The following is an 18788-nucleotide window of genomic DNA, read 5'->3' on the forward strand; positions in this document are numbered from 1 at the left end:
AAATACTCTAGTTTTTATCTGTCATCTTTTTTCTTAATTCAAATTTATACTAAATACACCATACCTAGCTTTTCTATTTTAATTTTTGGATTTACATATCAATTCATAGATTAATGTTGGTGAACAAGGATTGATTTCGCTGACGTTTAAAATCTTGTTTACCAGAGCACGACTTCATCAAATTATAGACCCTAACTAGTGCAGTATCCACTTCATGTACTGTAATAGTTTTATGTATTATATGTATTCAGATATTATTAAAAAAAATACATTGTCTAGCTTTAGATACCTTATGAATGGCCAGTGTTTAAAATGTATGAAGGAAAAAGTCTGAGATGTATCCAAATGATAAGGCATCCTTGGAGTGGAACTGCAGCTAAAATGATTCACAATGGATGCATGGGATTAAGAGTACACTAAGAAATCAGAGACACAGCTGTCATCTGAAAAATAGATCAAAAAATGAAATAAAAAATGGCTGCCTCTGGGTGTATCAGTATGAAGGCCTGAGCTCAAAAACCCCAGTACTGACTAGCAGATAATATTGTCTAACACATTTCAAATTAAGCAAAGCTCCTGACTGGAAGGTTTTAAATAGAGGTGTCAATTCAAATGCTGAAATCCACCATGCAATAAATTTTGATCTCACCATTCCTATAAAATTCAACTTTAATAATGTCACTACTAAAGATCCAAGATTAGCTCTGTGAGATACATTTAATCTCTTGAAAGTTAATGTCCGTAATGAGTCTGGCTCCACCTCAGAATTGAGTCATTTTGAATTTCAAAACCAATGTATGATCTGAATTTCTCCATAGTGAATACACACATCCAAGCTTCTCCCACACTGTTCCAACAAGTGCAACATTTACCGACTTATGTACTTCTTGTTTTGGATGCAGCAACAGCATCCATATTGTGTGCTCATCTCAAAAGATTTGAGAAAAATAAAATTAAAATTACAGCATCATATCGTTTTTTTTCATATGCCTGTCCTTCCTGATACAAGACAAATGCCATTAGATTAGAAGTTTCTACATATGGACATATTTTTAATTCAAAAAATATCAAATATTAAATAAAGTGTTAAATAGATCATTGTTATCAAACTCATGGAAATCATCAAATATTCAGCACCATGGAGAGAGACGTATCGAACTGAAGCCACCTCTGCTGTCCTCTACTGGCTAAAATACAGACAACTTTTCGTTCATTATCCTTCAACTAAAATTCAATTATTCATTTTCTACCGCCATCATGGGGTTGCTGACTGGGGGCGTGAGGCAGAGTACATTCTGTGCGTGACGCCAGTGCACCACGGAGTCACATGTTGACAGAAAATTAATTAAACATATTGGTAACGTGAAATAAAACAAATATCCATTACCATATTTGAAAAAGGGCTGACTTTATGGCACTGCTATTATATTGTATAGAATTAGAATGTACTCTTGCAGTGTCCACTGAATGGATATGGATGCTACATTTAATTTTGTAGTCCAAAATGAAAGTTATTACTGTAGCAAAACATTTTTCCAAGGTACTATGAACAGATTTTACGATGACTTAACATAACATTCTGACTGAAGTTAAAATACTGTGTGAGAAACGGAGAAAGACAAAAGTGGAGATTGAGGAAGTGAATATAGAGGCAGTGAGTTGAGTGTTTAAAGAGATGAGAGCCAGAGGCCAGAGTGAGATTGAGAGGGAAGGAGAGATCGTGTCATTCATGCAGTTATCAGTGAAAGGTCAAACTAGTCATTAGAGCAAGGCTGTTGGAACTGACACTGGATGCTGCGCGTGCGCACACACACACACACACGCGCGCGCGCGCACACACACACTGTTTCATATTCTTGAGGTTAATATGGTTCACGTCATGGTTCCTGACAAGGTGTGGTGGGGGAGGGTGGATGTACACTCAAAATGGCATTTAATTAAAGTTTGGTTGAAATATCAGGTGAAAGGTTCATTGAGAGCTTTTATTAGCTGAACGACCAAAATTGATTTCCTCTTACACTTCACAACAACAAAAAGAATAAGGACAGCATAAGACTTGTCCTCAACAGTCTGGTGTTGCCATGCCATTCTAAACATTAATTGAGATATCATCAGCACTTCTGATTAAAAAAAGGACACAAATGAATTAGAAAGGGTAGAAGGAGGGAGGACCCAAAGAGTAATGAATGCAACACCAATGGCAGCGGCAGACAATCTCGTCTGCACACAAGCGGTACTCCAGCTGACAGCTGTTAGATGGTGTATTGATTTGTCCTCGGTCTCCAGATCGGCCTGCCAGAATTTGTCAGATTATTGGAGAGAATGAGGGCTTCAGAGAGGTAAGAGAGATGGCGAGGCAAATCATGGAGAGAGAAGGAGGCACGCAGAGTGAGAACTGAAGGTCAAAAGGGGAAATTTGATCAACGATATCTCCTTTGTTCATTCTTTCTTGTCAAATCAGGCTGAAAGTTATTTGAAGCGTGTTTTCAGGCAGCACTTTTCTGTAAGATCCTCTACTATATGTAAAGTTTTTTATCAGGTATAATGAGATTGGACTCACAATTATCTAGAAATTAACATGATGGACCCTAACTGTTTCATTAGTCTGTTTCTATACAACCATCAGCTGTTAATACTGTTATTGAAATATTGCAGCAGCTGTCCAATTAAATTGCTACACATATTCATGATCCCTAGCTGTTGAACCCTACCTTTTCTGTCCACTTGACTTTATTTTTCTTACCACTAACTGGAAATACTATTAAAATAAGTCAGTTTTTCAGTCAAATTCACTACAGCTGGAGTTTTATGTTCCCCAGAGGATGAACCGTGGTTACGTAAGTCCTGTGTTCACTGTTTGTCGTTTGGCAAAACCTAACCACCAGTTAGTATTTGTCAACATCAACTACAACACAATGGAGGTACAGTGATATCAATAGAAGATATCAATTTTTCTCTACCATTAAGCCAGAGTCCCACAAGTACGGATTTTGAAGTAGTGTTTATGGCAGAAAGGTGTGAAGTGACGGAAGTGTAACCACTGTTATCTCCCAGATAGCTGTCAGTCCTGCATCCCATGTGATGTTTTTTTTTTTTTTTTTTTTGTTCTACACATTCACCTAGTCACAGTGGAACAAGGTGATGACATATTGTACCCTCAGTACATCAGATAAAAGGCAAAATGAGTGTGAGGCCAGGTGTCATCATTCATTGTGAAATGGTCACATTTAATGGTTGAAACCTGTCATTGTATATACATCTATAAAAAAGACCCCGGGTACAGGTTACGACATTCTACCGCTAATACATACATTATTATCATTATTAATATTATTATAATTATTAATATTATTATTAATATCATTATTATCATTATTATCATTAAATAATAAACTTTTTGCTCAATGTTAAAGTTACATATAATAGTTTACAAAATAGGATCAAGGAGAATTAAGCCATTATGAATGTCTGGAACACAAACCCTTAAAATCATCTATGTGTATTTTATGTCCTTAAAATTAAAAAAAACAAAACAAAACAACAAAAACAGCAGAACATCAATACTCCTTTGAGTAACATAATATTAACTGGTGATATTGACTATTGAATTGTAAATTGCAAAATACATTTTTTTAATGTTTTTTTAAAGGTGTCAGAAAAAGCAAACGGTTTTATGTCATTGTATTTTACAGCACAGAGCAGACTGAAAAACCAACATAGCTCATATCAACGATTCAATAACCAAATTTGTCCTCAATATAAAGTCGAACCAAAACAAAGGAATCGATCAGTCTCAAATCCACTTTATTTCTTTTTTCTTTCTTTCTTTTTTTTTTTTTTTTTTTTACAATCCAGGTCCTCTTTGTCAGTTGCTGAAAGCAGAGTGTAAAGCTAATTGTCTAAATAAGCCTGACTACTGTTACTGAATTCTTCAAAGTGTAAATCCTCACATCGAAACACAACTCGCTCCATCTGGTTGACTCGGTGGTGACGGATCCAGAGTCTGACTGGGTGTTTTGGGAGACTTCATGTGAAATGATTGGTTTTCACAAACGGGAACTGCGGGGTTCCTCAGATTGATCCTGTTTCACATCAGGTGTCAGGCACACATGACACGCACACACGCGTACACACATACAGAACTTGCTGCAGTTGTAAACCCACGCTGAAGGCAGACACAGGCTTCAGGAACCTCAGTGGAGTGTTTGACAACCTTTTGTTGGGGGTAAAGTTGAGTCTTTGGCATGATGATGTAGCTGTATGGAGACTGCTATGGTAACGATACACACAAACACACGAGGAGGCTCTCTGAGTGTATTTGTCTGGACCGGCTGCACTTTAAGAATAAAAGTAGGACTACCGGTACAAATCGATGACTAAAAAAAGAACAAAAGGTAATGAGGAGAAAATTTTGTTTGAGGAGATTTCTTGCTCTAAAGAGGACATACCCAAACTAAACTGCTGCCTGTTGAATAAAGTCTTCTGTGGCCCACCTGAGCCAACAGGAGGGTAACCTGGACTGTTAATGCTGACATCACTGCCGTTGTTGATGCTCCCGTTGCTGCTGTTGTTGTCCACAATGATGAGGATGCCGCTTTCAAGAGTTCCTCTGAAGAATTTCTTTGTCACTGTTAATCAAAAATTCTAAATGGCATCATCATCGTCCGCTTTTGTGTCTAAGTAATCTTGGTGAATAACTGTGTGATGGACAGAAATGATCAATGCACTGTATCCTTGAAACATGTGCAAAATAGAAAAGAGACCAGCTTCCTCCTTCTCCTCCTCTTCTTCTTCCTACTGCCGCTCTCAGGAATCAGCGAGTCAGATCTAGCAAAAGAGAAAAAAAAGCACAAATTAGGCATGTTAAAGCTGAAGTTGATCAAAGTATATATTCTGTGTCGCCACATTTATTAAGGTGAAATCTAAATCCCTTGAGCTTCTTAAAATTCTAACTGACAGAGAGGTGTAAAGTAAAAAGAACTCATTTCAGCTGTGATAAAGAGAAATAATCTAGAATTATATGGTATCAGGGCGGCACAGTGGCGCAGTGGGTGGCGCTGCAGTTGCAGAAGAAACGGGTATTAAAAATGAATGAATGAATGAATGAATGAATGAATGAATAAATGGTATTAAATAGTATACGAATCTTAAAACGCATCAGTGCAGTCCTGTTTGCTTTAGATGTGAGCTGTAAAATGCAATGTTGTAAATTTGGGGACAATTTATTCCAAACAGCATTGATTTCTTTTTTTGTTTTTGTTTTGTTTTTACTATCAGATATCTGTGGATATTCTGGAATGATGTCAGTGGTTTCTGGTAGGAACTATTTTGTTTCTAAGTATACAATCCAATGCATTTGATCTATAGTGAAATTTTAAATAAATACTTTATTACATAAAATTACATTAAGTGTCTAGAGATAATTTTGTATTTAAACAGCCAATCACATATTTCCAGTTGGACTGCAGAAGGACTATTAAGGAGGTTTCCATGCCTGTGTATCTTCTATAACCATAAGTCTGGCTTGATTTGTTCTCTTGCTGCCAAAATGAGCGGCAGGTATTTAGTTATCCATCTTCAATGATACTGGTTTGCAATTACATGTGTACTGTTTTTTGTATCTTTTGATTGACTGGACAGCAAAAGACATTTCCTCTTTGCTGATCATTAGTCAGTCCAAGCATCCGATATTCAACATCTACATATTCACGCTCTATCACAACATGGTTTATAGAGTAAAAGGGCAAAAATAATTAAAAGGGATGCTCTCGATTGGATTTTTCTTCGATCCTCTTGGAGGATATGAAAAAAATATGAAAAAGTCCCGTAGCGAGGTCACAAAATTAACTTGTACAATAGTTTGTGCTCTCGATGTCAATAGAAATGCATCGACACACCGATATATGACTGAATGGACGAGTTTGTAATCAATTAAAGATGAGGGGTTGTTGAGGTTTGTGTGTGTGTGTGTTTGCTCACCACATGAACAGTGGCAGCATTCCAAACAGCAGAGGAGAAAAAAATGTGAGAAGCCTGGCAGCTCTTCCCACTGGAGGTTCGGCCTTCTGTGGAGCGTTGGAGGACGGTATGGGGGAGGTCTTCGTCTCTACAAGAGTAATCAGAAAGCAGAATAATCTTATTAGGCATATTTTTTTATTGTTTCCTAAATCATCATTTTAACTTTATTCCCATCGCTTTCTTTTTCATTTGCTACTCTTTTTTTTTTTTTTTTTTTTTTGCAGCAGACAGGACAATCGTTATCTTCCAGAGAGCGAAAACATCCAATGTGTCAGTCTGATGAATGGATGTTGAAAAGTGCTCATAATACTGAGGAGGACCAGACAGAAAGGAAAATACAGAGCAGAGTGAAATCAATTCTAATCAGCAAGTGCAATCAATACAGGACTTGACAAGGCAGTTATGAAGTGAACCAGATTAAAAGAAAAAAAAAATCATTCATGCTGAAGCTGCAGGGGACAAAAGTGAGAGAGACAAAGGTGGAAGAAAAAAATTCAGATGAAAGACAAAGATGGAAATATGAGGAATGACAAAAGAGGACAGGGACAGGCCATTGGTAAAGGAGACAGTGAATGGAGCAGGATCTGGGTGTATTTAAGAACGCTGTTACTGCACTACCTCCTTTTTGCATTTATAAAACCATAATAGCACAATAGATTTGTCCAGGTTAGTTGTTGGTGCTTTGTTGCTCTGCTGTGCTGGGGTGCAGCAGGAGGCGAGGCCGACCACGTGGGCGGAGCCTAGTCTCTACACCTGTGGTTCCACTCAATCCATGTACTTGATCAGACTGATTAGCCTGAGGCTTCATAAATCTGGTTCTGTTTTGGTTCTGTGCCAGATTGTTTTGTACTCATGCCCTTATGTGTAGTTTATTGGTATTCTTGAGCCTTGTTGTGTCTCCTTGATTTTTTGATTTTCCTGATTAAACAATGGACGAAAGCTTTGACAGGGTGAAGGTACCTGCCACAAAAGACATAATTTAATATTAAAATCTGTAACTGGATATAAATGTAGTCTACAGAGAAATGGGCAGAACAAAGTCATAAACAGTATGTTGCTACAATATTACTGTCCACCTTACTGCTGAGACAAATATGATAAAAATAAATTATTGCTAAAGCTGAAGGTGTGTCAGAATATATGAATGCTTGCGAAGTGTTTGCAGCTCGGTCTGGAACCCACAGCACTTTTGTTTTATATTGAATATGAGAATATGATTTCCCTGTACTTCCAAATAATGACTCCGCTGTAGAGTTGTGTTGGGAGTGAGGAGATATTAGAAGGGAGCAGCCAGGTGTGAAATAGCTAGGAAAAGAGAGAAAGAGAGAGAGAGAGAGAGAGAGAGAGAAAGAGAGAGAGAGAGAGAGAGAGAGAGAGAGATTTAACATGCAATAATTAAAATAAGGACTGGTAATGAATGCATTACTAGAGGGTTACTTAATAACTGTTGATCTGTAATGATGCAGCTGACGCTGGTCTACGATCTTTCAGGTTCCACTTGGTCTTTCCTTGTGAGAAATTTCAAGAGTGGCGATGGGGAGGAGCTGATGATTTATTCCTTGATGTAAATTCCCTTTTCAAATGTTACTATTAATACCTACAGATCAGAAAGGAAGGAGGCTCCATGGTAAGTGGAAAAAAGGGCCATTTCATCACACTTCCTCCACTGAATTTGCTCCCATAGATGGGACTTCATCATGTTTATTACATTGGAAGGACACACTAGAGGGCACTCGTTTTTTGGTGTGGCAGTGGATGGCGTGTTGTCATGAGTTATTTACCATACAGGCATCCAAGAGTCCCTTAGGGGACATGGTGGCACCAGGGGAGCAATCTAACCGATGCTGATGATTGCAAAGGGCAATTCTCATGTCCATCCCAGCCCAGGAAGTGCTCATGTAAATAATCAACATCATTCATGGAGGAACTAAATGTGACATTTACTGTTAGGACCCTTACACCTAACATCTTAACAGACTCTAAACTTAAACTAGCTCCTATTTCAGTTCAAATGCTGTAACATGAACAAGAGCAAGCAACAAAAGAAGACAAGGAAATGTGACACAGGTAAAATGGGAGAAGGACCAAGAGGGAGCTGTGTGTTTAGAGTGTGAGCTGCACAATCAATACGGCTGGTGAAGTCCATTCATTTCTTGTTTGGCGGACTGGCGTAGAAATACTGTTCAGTGTAGAAATGTTAACACGCTGGTCAGATGAAAAAAAGAAGTTGGCCCTTCCTGAAACTTCTGTTTATCGGCTGGTTTTCAGACAGGAAATCAAATGTTTTCTTTTATTTCCTGCTGGTGATTCCGCTTCATGTACAACTATTAGTGATGTGATATTGCATGAATGTTGTTTAGGATTTTCATGAACTGTTGGAAGGAGAGAGGGTAATGATTGATCATTTGTAAAAGGTAAAGGCTAAAGGTGACAGGAAATGAGTTATTCCATGCATGTGCTCTTTTTATTGAAACTATAAAAAATGGCCTGTTTGTGGTCATCCCAAGCTTCAGTCTCTTGGGGTTATCATGCTCAGAGGTTTTCAATGACTGAATGGTAGCACTAAGGAAAGAATGCCTTCTTAGACCACAGAGGAGAAGTTGACTTATATTCAAAGTTGGCAGAAAAAGCCAAGACCCATTTTTTGTTGAATCCAGACAGATTTAGCAAAAACGCACTGCAGTTTATTTCCACAGATGAAACATGGATTCACTACTTTCTACCAGGGAATTATGAACTATTAAATAAGTTGAAACACCTTAGAAATACTTGAAAAGAGAGATTAGCTGAGTTAGCTGAGTGAAGACCTTTGTTTTCTTGGGATGCAAATTGAGTACTGCTGGTGGATTACAAGGAAAAGAGTCAGACCTTCACAAGGTTATACGCTAATCAGTTGAGACAACTATGGGACAAATTCAAGATAATTCCGATTGGAAATCTGAAGAAAGTGCTTCCATCAGGAGAAGATTCCAGTTCACAAGTCTTTAGCGGTGGCTGCCATCGTCAAATGTCGATTCAAATTTGTTCAGCACCATCCTATTTAACTGCACTGCCTTTTACTCAAGATGAAGAACATTCTGAGCTGCTGTGGACCATTTTGTGGAGGTTCCTAAAAGCCTTGTACTGAATGTGCAACTGCAGGAAGGGACACTGAGAAATAATGAATGGACATTCTAAGCATTATTTCTTAGTTGTAGCTTCAAATGCACCTCTTACACTGTTATAATCAATCATCAAAGAGTGAGGTGATGAATTAAAAGTGTGATATATATATATATATATGTATATATATATATATATATATATATATATATATATATATATATATATATATACACACACACATATATATATATACATATATATACATATATATATATATATATATATATATATAGAGAGAGAGAGAGAGAGAGAGAGAGAGAGAGAGAGAGAGAGAGAGAGAGAGAGAGAGAGAGAGAGAGAGAGAGAGAGAGAAGAACTGTGAGGAAATAGGGGAAAAAGAATCCATCCATCCATCTTCCTACGCTTATCCGGAGTCTAGTCACGGGCCTAACAGCTTCAACAGGGAGCCCCAAACTTCTCTTTCCCCAGCCACATTCACCAGCTCTGACTGGGAATGCCAAGGTATTCCCAGGCCAGCGTTGAGATATAATCCCTCCACCTGGTCCTGGGTCTGCCCCGAGGTCTCCTCCCAGCTGGACGTGGCAGGAACACATCCCTAAGGAGGCGCCCCGGAGGCATCCGCACCAGATGCCCAAACCACCTCAGCTGATTCCTTTTCATGTGAAGGAGCAGCGACTCTACTCTGAGCCCCTCGCGAAAAGCAGTGTTTCTCACCCTATCTCTAAGGGAGACACCAGCTATCCACCTGAAAAAAGCCCATTTCCGCTGCTTGTGTCCGCAATCTCGTTTTTGCGGTCATGACCCATCGCTCATGAGGTAAGGGTAGGAACAAAGATTGAATGGTAGATGGAGAGCTTTGCCGCTCGGCTTCCCTGACCACCACGGTCCACCACGGTGTTTGAGGGTTACCGCCCCTTGAGGCACCCAAACCCTTGAGACCACAGCTCTCAGCTGCAGTTTCAGCAATGGAAGCTTTGAACATCAACCATCCCAGTTGGATGCCCCCAGCCTCACAGGGATGCACGAGAAGCTATTTCAGAAGGCCTCGCGGACAGAGTCTTCATCCAGACGTTCCCATTTCACCTGCACTACTCGTTTGAGCTTACCGGGTCTATCCAAAGATTTCCGCTGCCAGTGGACTCAACTCACAACCAGGTGGTGATCAGTTGACAGCTCTGCCCCTCTCTTCACCCGAGTGTCCAAACACACGGTCGAAGGTCAGATGATAAGATCACAAAATTGATCATTGACCTCCGATCCCGGGAGCTCTGGTACCAGGTACACTTATGAGCATCCTTGTCTTTGAACATGGTGTTGACGGTAGTTATGAGCAATGTGTGACTAGCATTGCACAGAAGTCTAGCACAGAAGTCCAACAACATAACATCACTTGGGTTTAGCTCAGGGAGGCCATTCCTCCCAATCACGCCATTCCAGGTGTCTTCATCATTGCTGACTCGTGCATCGAAGTCCCTCAAAAGAACAATGGTGTCCCCTACAGGGATCCCGTGAAGGACCTCATTTAGGGACCCCCAAGAAGGCCGAATACTCCAAGCTGCTATTCTGTGCATATTCACAAACAACAGTCAGAGTTTTCCCTCCCACAGCCTTAAGGCATAGGGAGGTGGACAACCCTCTCGTCCACCGGGGTAAACCGGGGTAAACTCGGTGCTCAGCCGAGGGCTTGTGAGTATTCCCACACCCACTCTGCGCCTCACGACTGACGCAACTCCAGAGTAAAACAAGGTCCAACCCCTATTCAGTAGTTTGGTTCCAGAACCGAGGCTATGCGTGGAGGTAAGCCCCACCAGACTCAACTGGTAACGCTCCACATCCAACACAAGCTCCGGCTCCTTCCCCACCAGTGAAGTGACATTCCACGTCCCCAAAGCTAGCTTCTGCCGCCTGGGTCTGGTCCGTCGTGAGCCCCTGTCACCCATATGGCAGCGCACCCGACCCCATCGATCTGCCCTGCGGGTGGTGGGTCCACAGGGGAAGAAAAATAATGAAAAATAGAAAGAGAGACCTAGAGGAAAAAGATAGAAAAGTACAAGGAAGGAAGGGAAGAAGAGAACCAGCTCGATTGAGATGAGACATGAGAAGAATACCAACAACCTTGTGTGCTTTCCCTAAGAACAAGAGTAATACACTGTGTACTGAGTTTCAAAGTGCATAGAGTGCTTTCAAAAGGAGATGCAGTGTGCGTGTGTGTATACTGTATGTGTGTGTGCATGTGTATGTGTGTCCGCACAAAGAGGCACATTGTTTGTATGTGTTTCTGTGTAAAGGAGTGTAAAACATAGTAGATGTTCTCAGTGAGCTATTCGTTTTTGTGTTTTGTTTTTCTCTAGGCATGTAATAGCTGTGAGGCGTAATGATAATCAATGAATAATGCTGCTCCTGACCAAGAGGAGGCACTGTTGGACTATAAAACAATGATGACAATCGTCAGCGGAAGGCAGAGAGAAAGTCAGGTGAATTGAAGAGAGAATTTGATTTCAAATTGGTCTTAGGTCAGTTTTAGGGAAGTTCTTCTCATCTTTGATGCACAATAAATTCCTAAATATTAATTGACTTTAAAATATTGACATGAAGATTGTTAATATGCAATGAACTCAGAAGGCACACTTATAATATTTTACACTTATAGCTTTGTGTGTGATTTTGCATCTAGCCCTAATCAGTTGTGGGGTTTCCTGCCCTCATTGTGTGGTTAACAAGCACCAAGCAGAAGTTCCTCAAATTTGTCGTTACTGGCCAAAAATGCATAATACCATGTAAAACCAGATTAGATTAATCAGATTACATACATATAAAAACATGGATTTGTGAATCTCCCGTATATTACTAACATAATAAATGACACACTGTTGTGTGTCCAAATTTTTAGTTTTTTTTACTATTAAACATACTACATATTTATGTAATGCTGAACTGATATAGATTTACACACTTCTTTTACAGTTAGATTATAATACAAGCATGGTATCCAGAGAGACACATTACTTTCTACCTTAATGTTAAAAATCTGTTAAAACATTTTAAAGAAGGATCCATTTTTTTTCAGTGTTCCACAGATCAAAGGTCTTGGCTCATTTCATCAAAGGGCATGGTCATACAATGTGACGCATGTTTTTAGACTGGTGATAACTACGTTTGCATGGTCCCTTGAAAATGGAAAATGCAGTGACTTTAATACATGTCCAGTGATATTTCAGTGATGAATTCTGCCATTTATGCTTTTCTATTCCAGTATGGTTGGAGATGTGCGTGATGAGTGTTCAGAGTATGATAGATATCTAGTTGTTCAGAGATCATCAGAAAACTGAGAGATTCTAATTTGCAGGCTATTCGTGTTCTCTGCTATATCGGAAAAGATTGCTGATTAGATCATTTTCACAGATGTATTTTGTCCTTGAGTTTATGTGCATGTACGTCTTGGGATGTACATACAGAATGTATATTAAATTATCATTTATAATGCATAAGAATTCTGGAAAGGGCACTGTTTCTACTGTAAGTCAATTTGAGAATGCGGCAGAGATGTGAACATTTTAAAAAGAAGACACAGTTGTCCCCTCAGGCGATGAGGAGGCATGCAGGTTGAATCGAGCTGATTTGTCTGGAGAATGCTGAATCTTATGTCTTAAGCTGCAATGAAAGTTCAAAGCTGTCAAATGCATACGTTGCGATCAATTTAATGATAGATAAAGTTATTAGACACAGTGAATTTCATAGCTAATTGGTTCAGGAAATTTGCGATTTCAGATCTAGAGGGCAAAAACAATGTAGAAATACAATATTATCATTGAAATTATTTAACCAGCTGACTACAGGTCTTAGATTAATAGAGACACAGAGATCATAATGCGATATTTATACACTTGGACAGTCATACACATTTTTAGTGCTTTGTCATCTTTTTGTCTTTGAACAGAATTAATTACAGGATCTACACTCTTATTTGCTTTTAGTCTTGTCCTTATTTTCATTTCAGCCATTTATGTTGGGATAGTGATGTTGGTCGGTTGTTTTACCGCTTTGGTGAGGAATAAAACACAACAATATTGTAGCAACATTATAACTGATGTTATACAACGTTGTTAAAAACATGCATACATAGTCCCCAGATTATAAATCCAAAAGACTTGAAAATGATTGTGTCTTACATTTAGTGGTGATTAAAAAAAAATTGCACAGTTGCACACATCATCTACTGTAAACCTGTGAATATTTGACATCGACCTCAATCTCCAAAGGGTTAACATAAGAAAAGAGACTTTGGTCTTAATGCTGGAGATTGGATGATTTTTACCTCAATTTGAGTGTTCAGCTCAAATGAGACATGTGAAAATACTTCTCTTAAGCATTTTGCCAGATGAAAGTGACCCTTTGCTTCAGATGAAGCTGTGTCCTACCGATAAAGACCACTTCAGTTGTGGGAGTGATTGGATCTTCAATCCAGGGTGTAGCATGGACAGCAACACTCCAGTCACTCCATGTTCCGATCTCTGTGTCCTTGGCAGCCACCTGTTGAACATTAGAACAGCTAAAACCCACTCTGTATGAAACAAAATCCTCACCAATAACAGAGTTTTATTGCTCAAAATGCATACTGGTCTTGACTTGTTATTAAATACTCCAGTAAAACTATTTGAAAATGATCAGATGTATTTGACGACCAGTTGTAAAATTCAGATCAGTGTGGGACATAATGCAAATGTTTAGGAATTTTTTTATAGCGCTGTTAAACAGCTGTAAAAGAATGGGCTACAATTATGATCTCAGCATCTGAGACTGATCTGACAAAGTCATGTTAAGCAATTCAAGAGAGAGTTGTCATAAACATTAAACATTTCAGTACAGGTCCCTGATGGAACCCATAAATTTTAAACAAAACCCAGTACATTTCTTTTTTTGTGTTTTAAAAAGGTGTATTTATATGCATCACAATTCCAGTTATCAAGATGTGCTTCCAATTCAAACAGACATAGTTGAGTAAGGAGCAGCATATTAAATTGTCAGTTACCATAATAAATTCTTGAATTTTATTATAAAATAAATATTCAGATATAGGTTGTATTAGTATTAAATGATTAGTAAGATAGAAACGTCAAGGCAGGAGGTGTTACCTGGATGATGTACTCTTTCCCGGCATAGGCGTCCGTGATGGTGTGGAAGGTGCTGTCAGAGAGCTCCACCTAAACATCCAATAGAAGAGAACAGTTTGTCTCAGGAGCAACAGAGTCAGGCTAAAGTCATGGAACAGCTATTGGATTACGTAAATAAATTTGTTATCATAATTCATTGAGATAATTAAGTGAAAAGCCTTGTTTCGGAAAACTGTGGCACACATTTTCTGAAAGGAGTCTGTAGCCTGAGGCAGGTGAGAAGATTCTTTTCTTCTCCTCTAACTATAAAGCAATCATTGCAACCCTTACTAGAGTCTTTCATGTTTTATGGTGGGTGGACTCAGCTATTCCCTACATAAAATGTCATTCACTGCTCATTTATTTACAGCACACCTTTCATTATTATTCTGTAAACAGATCAAGCTTGTGACTTTACCCTCGCATTGTTTTGCATTTTACTGTTGGACCAATTGAACGTTGATGTCTCTTCAGCCTGTTAACACTCAGACACGTTTATGAAACACCAGACGCTTGTGGTATGAGCTGATAGTCGTACCACAAGCGTTGTCATCGATCATACATAACAGGATCATAAAATAACACAATATAATGAATGCCAATATTTTTCTTCTCTTAAATTGCAGGGCACAAACAGAGGGTGATCTAAATGTTTGAATGATTGAATGTGTGCGTGTGTGTGTGTGTGTGTGTGTGCGTGCGTGCGTGCGTGTGTGTGTGTGTGTGAGTGTGTGACAGAGGGAGTGAGAGAAAGACGGTCTATTTGCCAGTGGCCTGACTGATTGAGCGAACAATAGGGAGTTGAGTGTTGACTTTTCTACTCCTGATATTGACTGCAGTGACTCAGTAAGTTTCAATAAGAGTGTTCAGAAAGCCCTGCTCTATTAATAGTTACTTATATTTGACATTCACTAAGAGTAGTGAGTTAGCCTACCATATAACATTATTGTAAAATTTTGCTTACATTTTTTTCTGTCACCTCAACCCCTCAAAAAGCTTAAGTAGGAATTATGCTTTTGAAATGGAGAAAGGAAACATTCATGGTGACAAATCAAAGAAGAGAAGTTCAAGATTATTTTAAACTACGCTGAGTGGTGAATGACCCTGTACAGCTGAATGAAGAATCTCAGTGCTAATGGTCTAACTGTCTCTACATCATTCCCTGACACTCCGCAACTAAAATGCTGCGACCCGAATCTAATAATTTCAAGGGTAAATCATGAAGCTGATGTGTCTTGTAGTGAGTAAATTTGCTGCAATGAGAAAGACGGTTTTTGATTAGTTGACGCACTCAACTGGTGTATAGTGGTAACATTTTTTTCTGGAAAAAAGAGGCGGCACTCAGGGAGCAGATCTCCACCAAGGCAGCTCAGTTTCCCCCTTTATGTTATTAATGCTAAAATCAATAGTCTCATGATGATTGCTTGACATACATAATATGATTCCTCGTCCGTGGAACCCTACCCCTAGAATTTGGAATCACATTGCTATAATCATTAGCTCGATAGCTATTCAACATTTCAATAACAAGGGTTTTCTTATGGATCACACTCATCAGGTTTTATTTATTTATTTTGTATTCAGCCTACGGGACACAAATGATGTCACTCCACACTTGTTTGGTGGAAGGAAAACAGAGAGGAATGGATGAATCTTTAAAATCAGACATAAGTTAATAGTTTTACTATTTTAGATTAATGATGACTATAATGAGAAAAAAAAAAAGTTTGTCATAAAAGAGAGGTCCTCTCCAGTGCTGCTCATAAAACCCCCTTACATCACAATATCCTTTTTGCCAATCCTCAATTTATAGTATCCCTCTCACGTCTTCAAGATGTGCGAATCTAGAGCTGATCTGACAAATACCCCCCTTATACATCCCTTGCCTGTGCCCACACTTTCTCCAGCCTCTTGTAATCTCCCTTTCATCACTTGCTCTCTCTATAAAGTTGACCTTTCTGTTTTTAGCCCCGATCTTCACAACCTTGCTCTATCTGCTCTAATTCTTGGTCTCCTGCTCCCGTTTGAGCTTTATCTGCCTAACCGAACGCTTCATTTACAGGCTTAATTTCATTAGTAGATTGCAATAACAATGTTACATGAGTATGTGTTTTTTGCATATTTCATGTTCCAGTTGTTCACTGCGTGTGTGTTTGTAGATAGATTTTATTGTGTAAGGCATGGGTGCATCTGTATGCTCACAGGCAGTTCTGCAACCTTTGACCCTAAATCTGTTTGTAGTCCAACCAGCATTCTTTGTCACTCTAATGTGTGTGTGCTTTCATACAACTGTCTTTGATGTGAACTCTTGTGAAGGTTCAGCTGTAGATATGCATGTTTCATTCGATGTATTTATGTGCTCGCATTTAATATGTCTGTGAAAAAAGACCTCCTTTTGAGTTAGTCAATCACATGTTTATGTTCAAGTTAGTGCATGTTTGTTCTACTCTTGTTTGCAAGACTCAGCTATAACTTTTGCCGGTGCGTTTATGTGTGTGTGTGTGTGTGTGTGTGTGTGTGTGTGTGTGTGTGTGTGTGTGTGTGTGTGTGTGTGTGTGTGTGTGTGTGTGTGTGTGTGTGCGTGTCCATATGCATGTAAATTTATGTGGAGCAGTATATGGAGTAAACAGCTTGCAGATAAACATTTCCAAAGAGATGGATGTGTTGCCATGCTGCCAAGTGGCTAAACAGGGAGCAGTGAGATATCACATAGAGCCGCTGGAGGGAGGGGAGAGGGGAGAGCGGAGATAGATAGATGGAAGGACGAGATGCATTTTGGAGAGGCTGCCAAAAACCCTGTCAGATCACTTGCGCTTGCAAGACTAAGCTTGTGGGTTGTGTCAGTAAGGACCAGCACGCATACCTGTTGCTCCATGTGGGTATGTCTGTATTTACTTTCACATGTCCGTAGGGTTCACACACTGTATGCTAAGGGGTTCAGAGCTAAAACAAAACAAAAAAAAATGACTTATGTAGCAGTGGACATGCATGCATTTCAATGCAGGTGACTCATGCACACACAGATGCACACAAAGGGAATCCGTCATTCAGGCAAACACTGGAAAAACACCCAAATGTTTACTTTACCATAATGAAGTTCCCACTGACTCAGTGTAAATATATTTATTCATTAAACCCAAACTATAATATGATGGGCTAATGATAGTCATACAAACTCAACACAAATGGACTCACCGCAAAATGATCCGCCTTCAAACTAATGATCACTAAGTGCCCTCACTCTGGAGCAATGTCCTCACTTCATGCATAAACACCATATGTCTGGTCAATGTAAACAAAGTATGTCAACATGAACGCATGCCTGTGTGGAGGATAATAAACCAGAGAACATAAAAATGTCATCCATGTATTATTATCATTGCAGGGACTCACAGGAGCAGGAGGAGCAAGGCCAGACTCTCTGAGCCCTCTGAATAGGAATGAATGTACGCATTCATCAATGCTTCTTCTGTCAGTCAAAGTGTTAAACCTTGACCTTTTTAAAACTATTATTTCTCATGTCATAAACATATACTGTAGATTTGCTTTCCGTTGAATTATTTTGTTGTTTATTAGGGCTTTAATATCGTATACAAGACATGTTTATTTAAAACAAATAACTGCATGCTTATGAGAACAACCCACTTACTATATTTATTTAATAATGTATTAATTAGCTAAAATATTCACACAACAGGCATGATCGTGCTTCCACAAAAATGAGGAAGATGAGAATGAGAAACTTGAGTGGAGTGAACTTGCACACATGTACACACACGCATGCACGCACACACCCACACACACAATCTCCAAGAGCCCATACACAAATCCAGACAATGCGAGGGGCAGAGAGAGGAGATGTGAACATTCCTCAGGGATTGCATAAGGAACTGTGAGAAAAAGAAGTGACCCTTTCCTTTTCACATTTCTTTTTGTCTTTTCATCCTTCCCTTCTCTTACCTCTCTTCTTTTCTAAGCCATGTCTTTTGCCTCACAGCCTCTAAAACATTTTAATGTGCCTTTTTTTAATCACTATTCTATCCCAAAGTTGTGATTACTACTGCAAAACCCTAAAATAACCTTCTCCGTAAGATCAATAAAGCTTCATTTCATTGGATCAAATGCACTTAATGAGAAATTGAACTTCTGATCTCAAGTAGGTATTTCCACCAACGGGTCATAAGAGGTACGTCTCGATAAAGTAGATTAAATATTTCAATTTTACGATACTTTACAACTATGATTGATTGTAGTTAATAATATTCCATTAATATTCCATCTTAAATGTGGTATCTACAGTATATACATGTATGTGACAAAGCAGGGACATCAAAATGAGCTGAACAGTTGAGAGGAAGGAAATAAAAACGTAAACGCAGCAACCAGCAGACAGATAAATGAGGAAAAATGAAGAGGTTGAGAAACCAGAGAGAAACAGAGATGCAAAAAAAGATACTTAGAGAAAGCAAAAGAAAGAAGGAAAAGCAGAGATCA

The 18788-nt window shown here is 39.0% G+C and overlaps 1 protein-coding gene across 1 annotated transcript in view; it reads right to left on the bottom strand.

The window, feature by feature from the left end:
- Positions 1-3189: 3189 nt before the first annotated feature.
- Positions 3190-18788, bottom strand: part of cntfr (ciliary neurotrophic factor receptor) — a 225496-nt gene continuing 209897 nt past the window's right edge. The window contains exons 8-11 of the mRNA XM_068335382.1: positions 14277-14345; positions 13563-13674; positions 5980-6106; positions 3190-4827 (exon numbers count right to left, since the gene is read on the bottom strand). Of these exons, the coding sequence (XP_068191483.1) occupies position 4827; positions 5980-6106; positions 13563-13674; positions 14277-14345 (309 nt within the window). The 3' untranslated portion in view covers positions 3190-4826. The remainder of the gene's footprint in view (positions 4828-5979; positions 6107-13562; positions 13675-14276; positions 14346-18788) is intronic.

Source organism: Antennarius striatus, chromosome 15 (assembly GCF_040054535.1).
Source record: "Antennarius striatus isolate MH-2024 chromosome 15, ASM4005453v1, whole genome shotgun sequence".
Lineage (NCBI taxonomy): Eukaryota > Metazoa > Chordata > Actinopteri > Lophiiformes > Antennariidae > Antennarius > Antennarius striatus.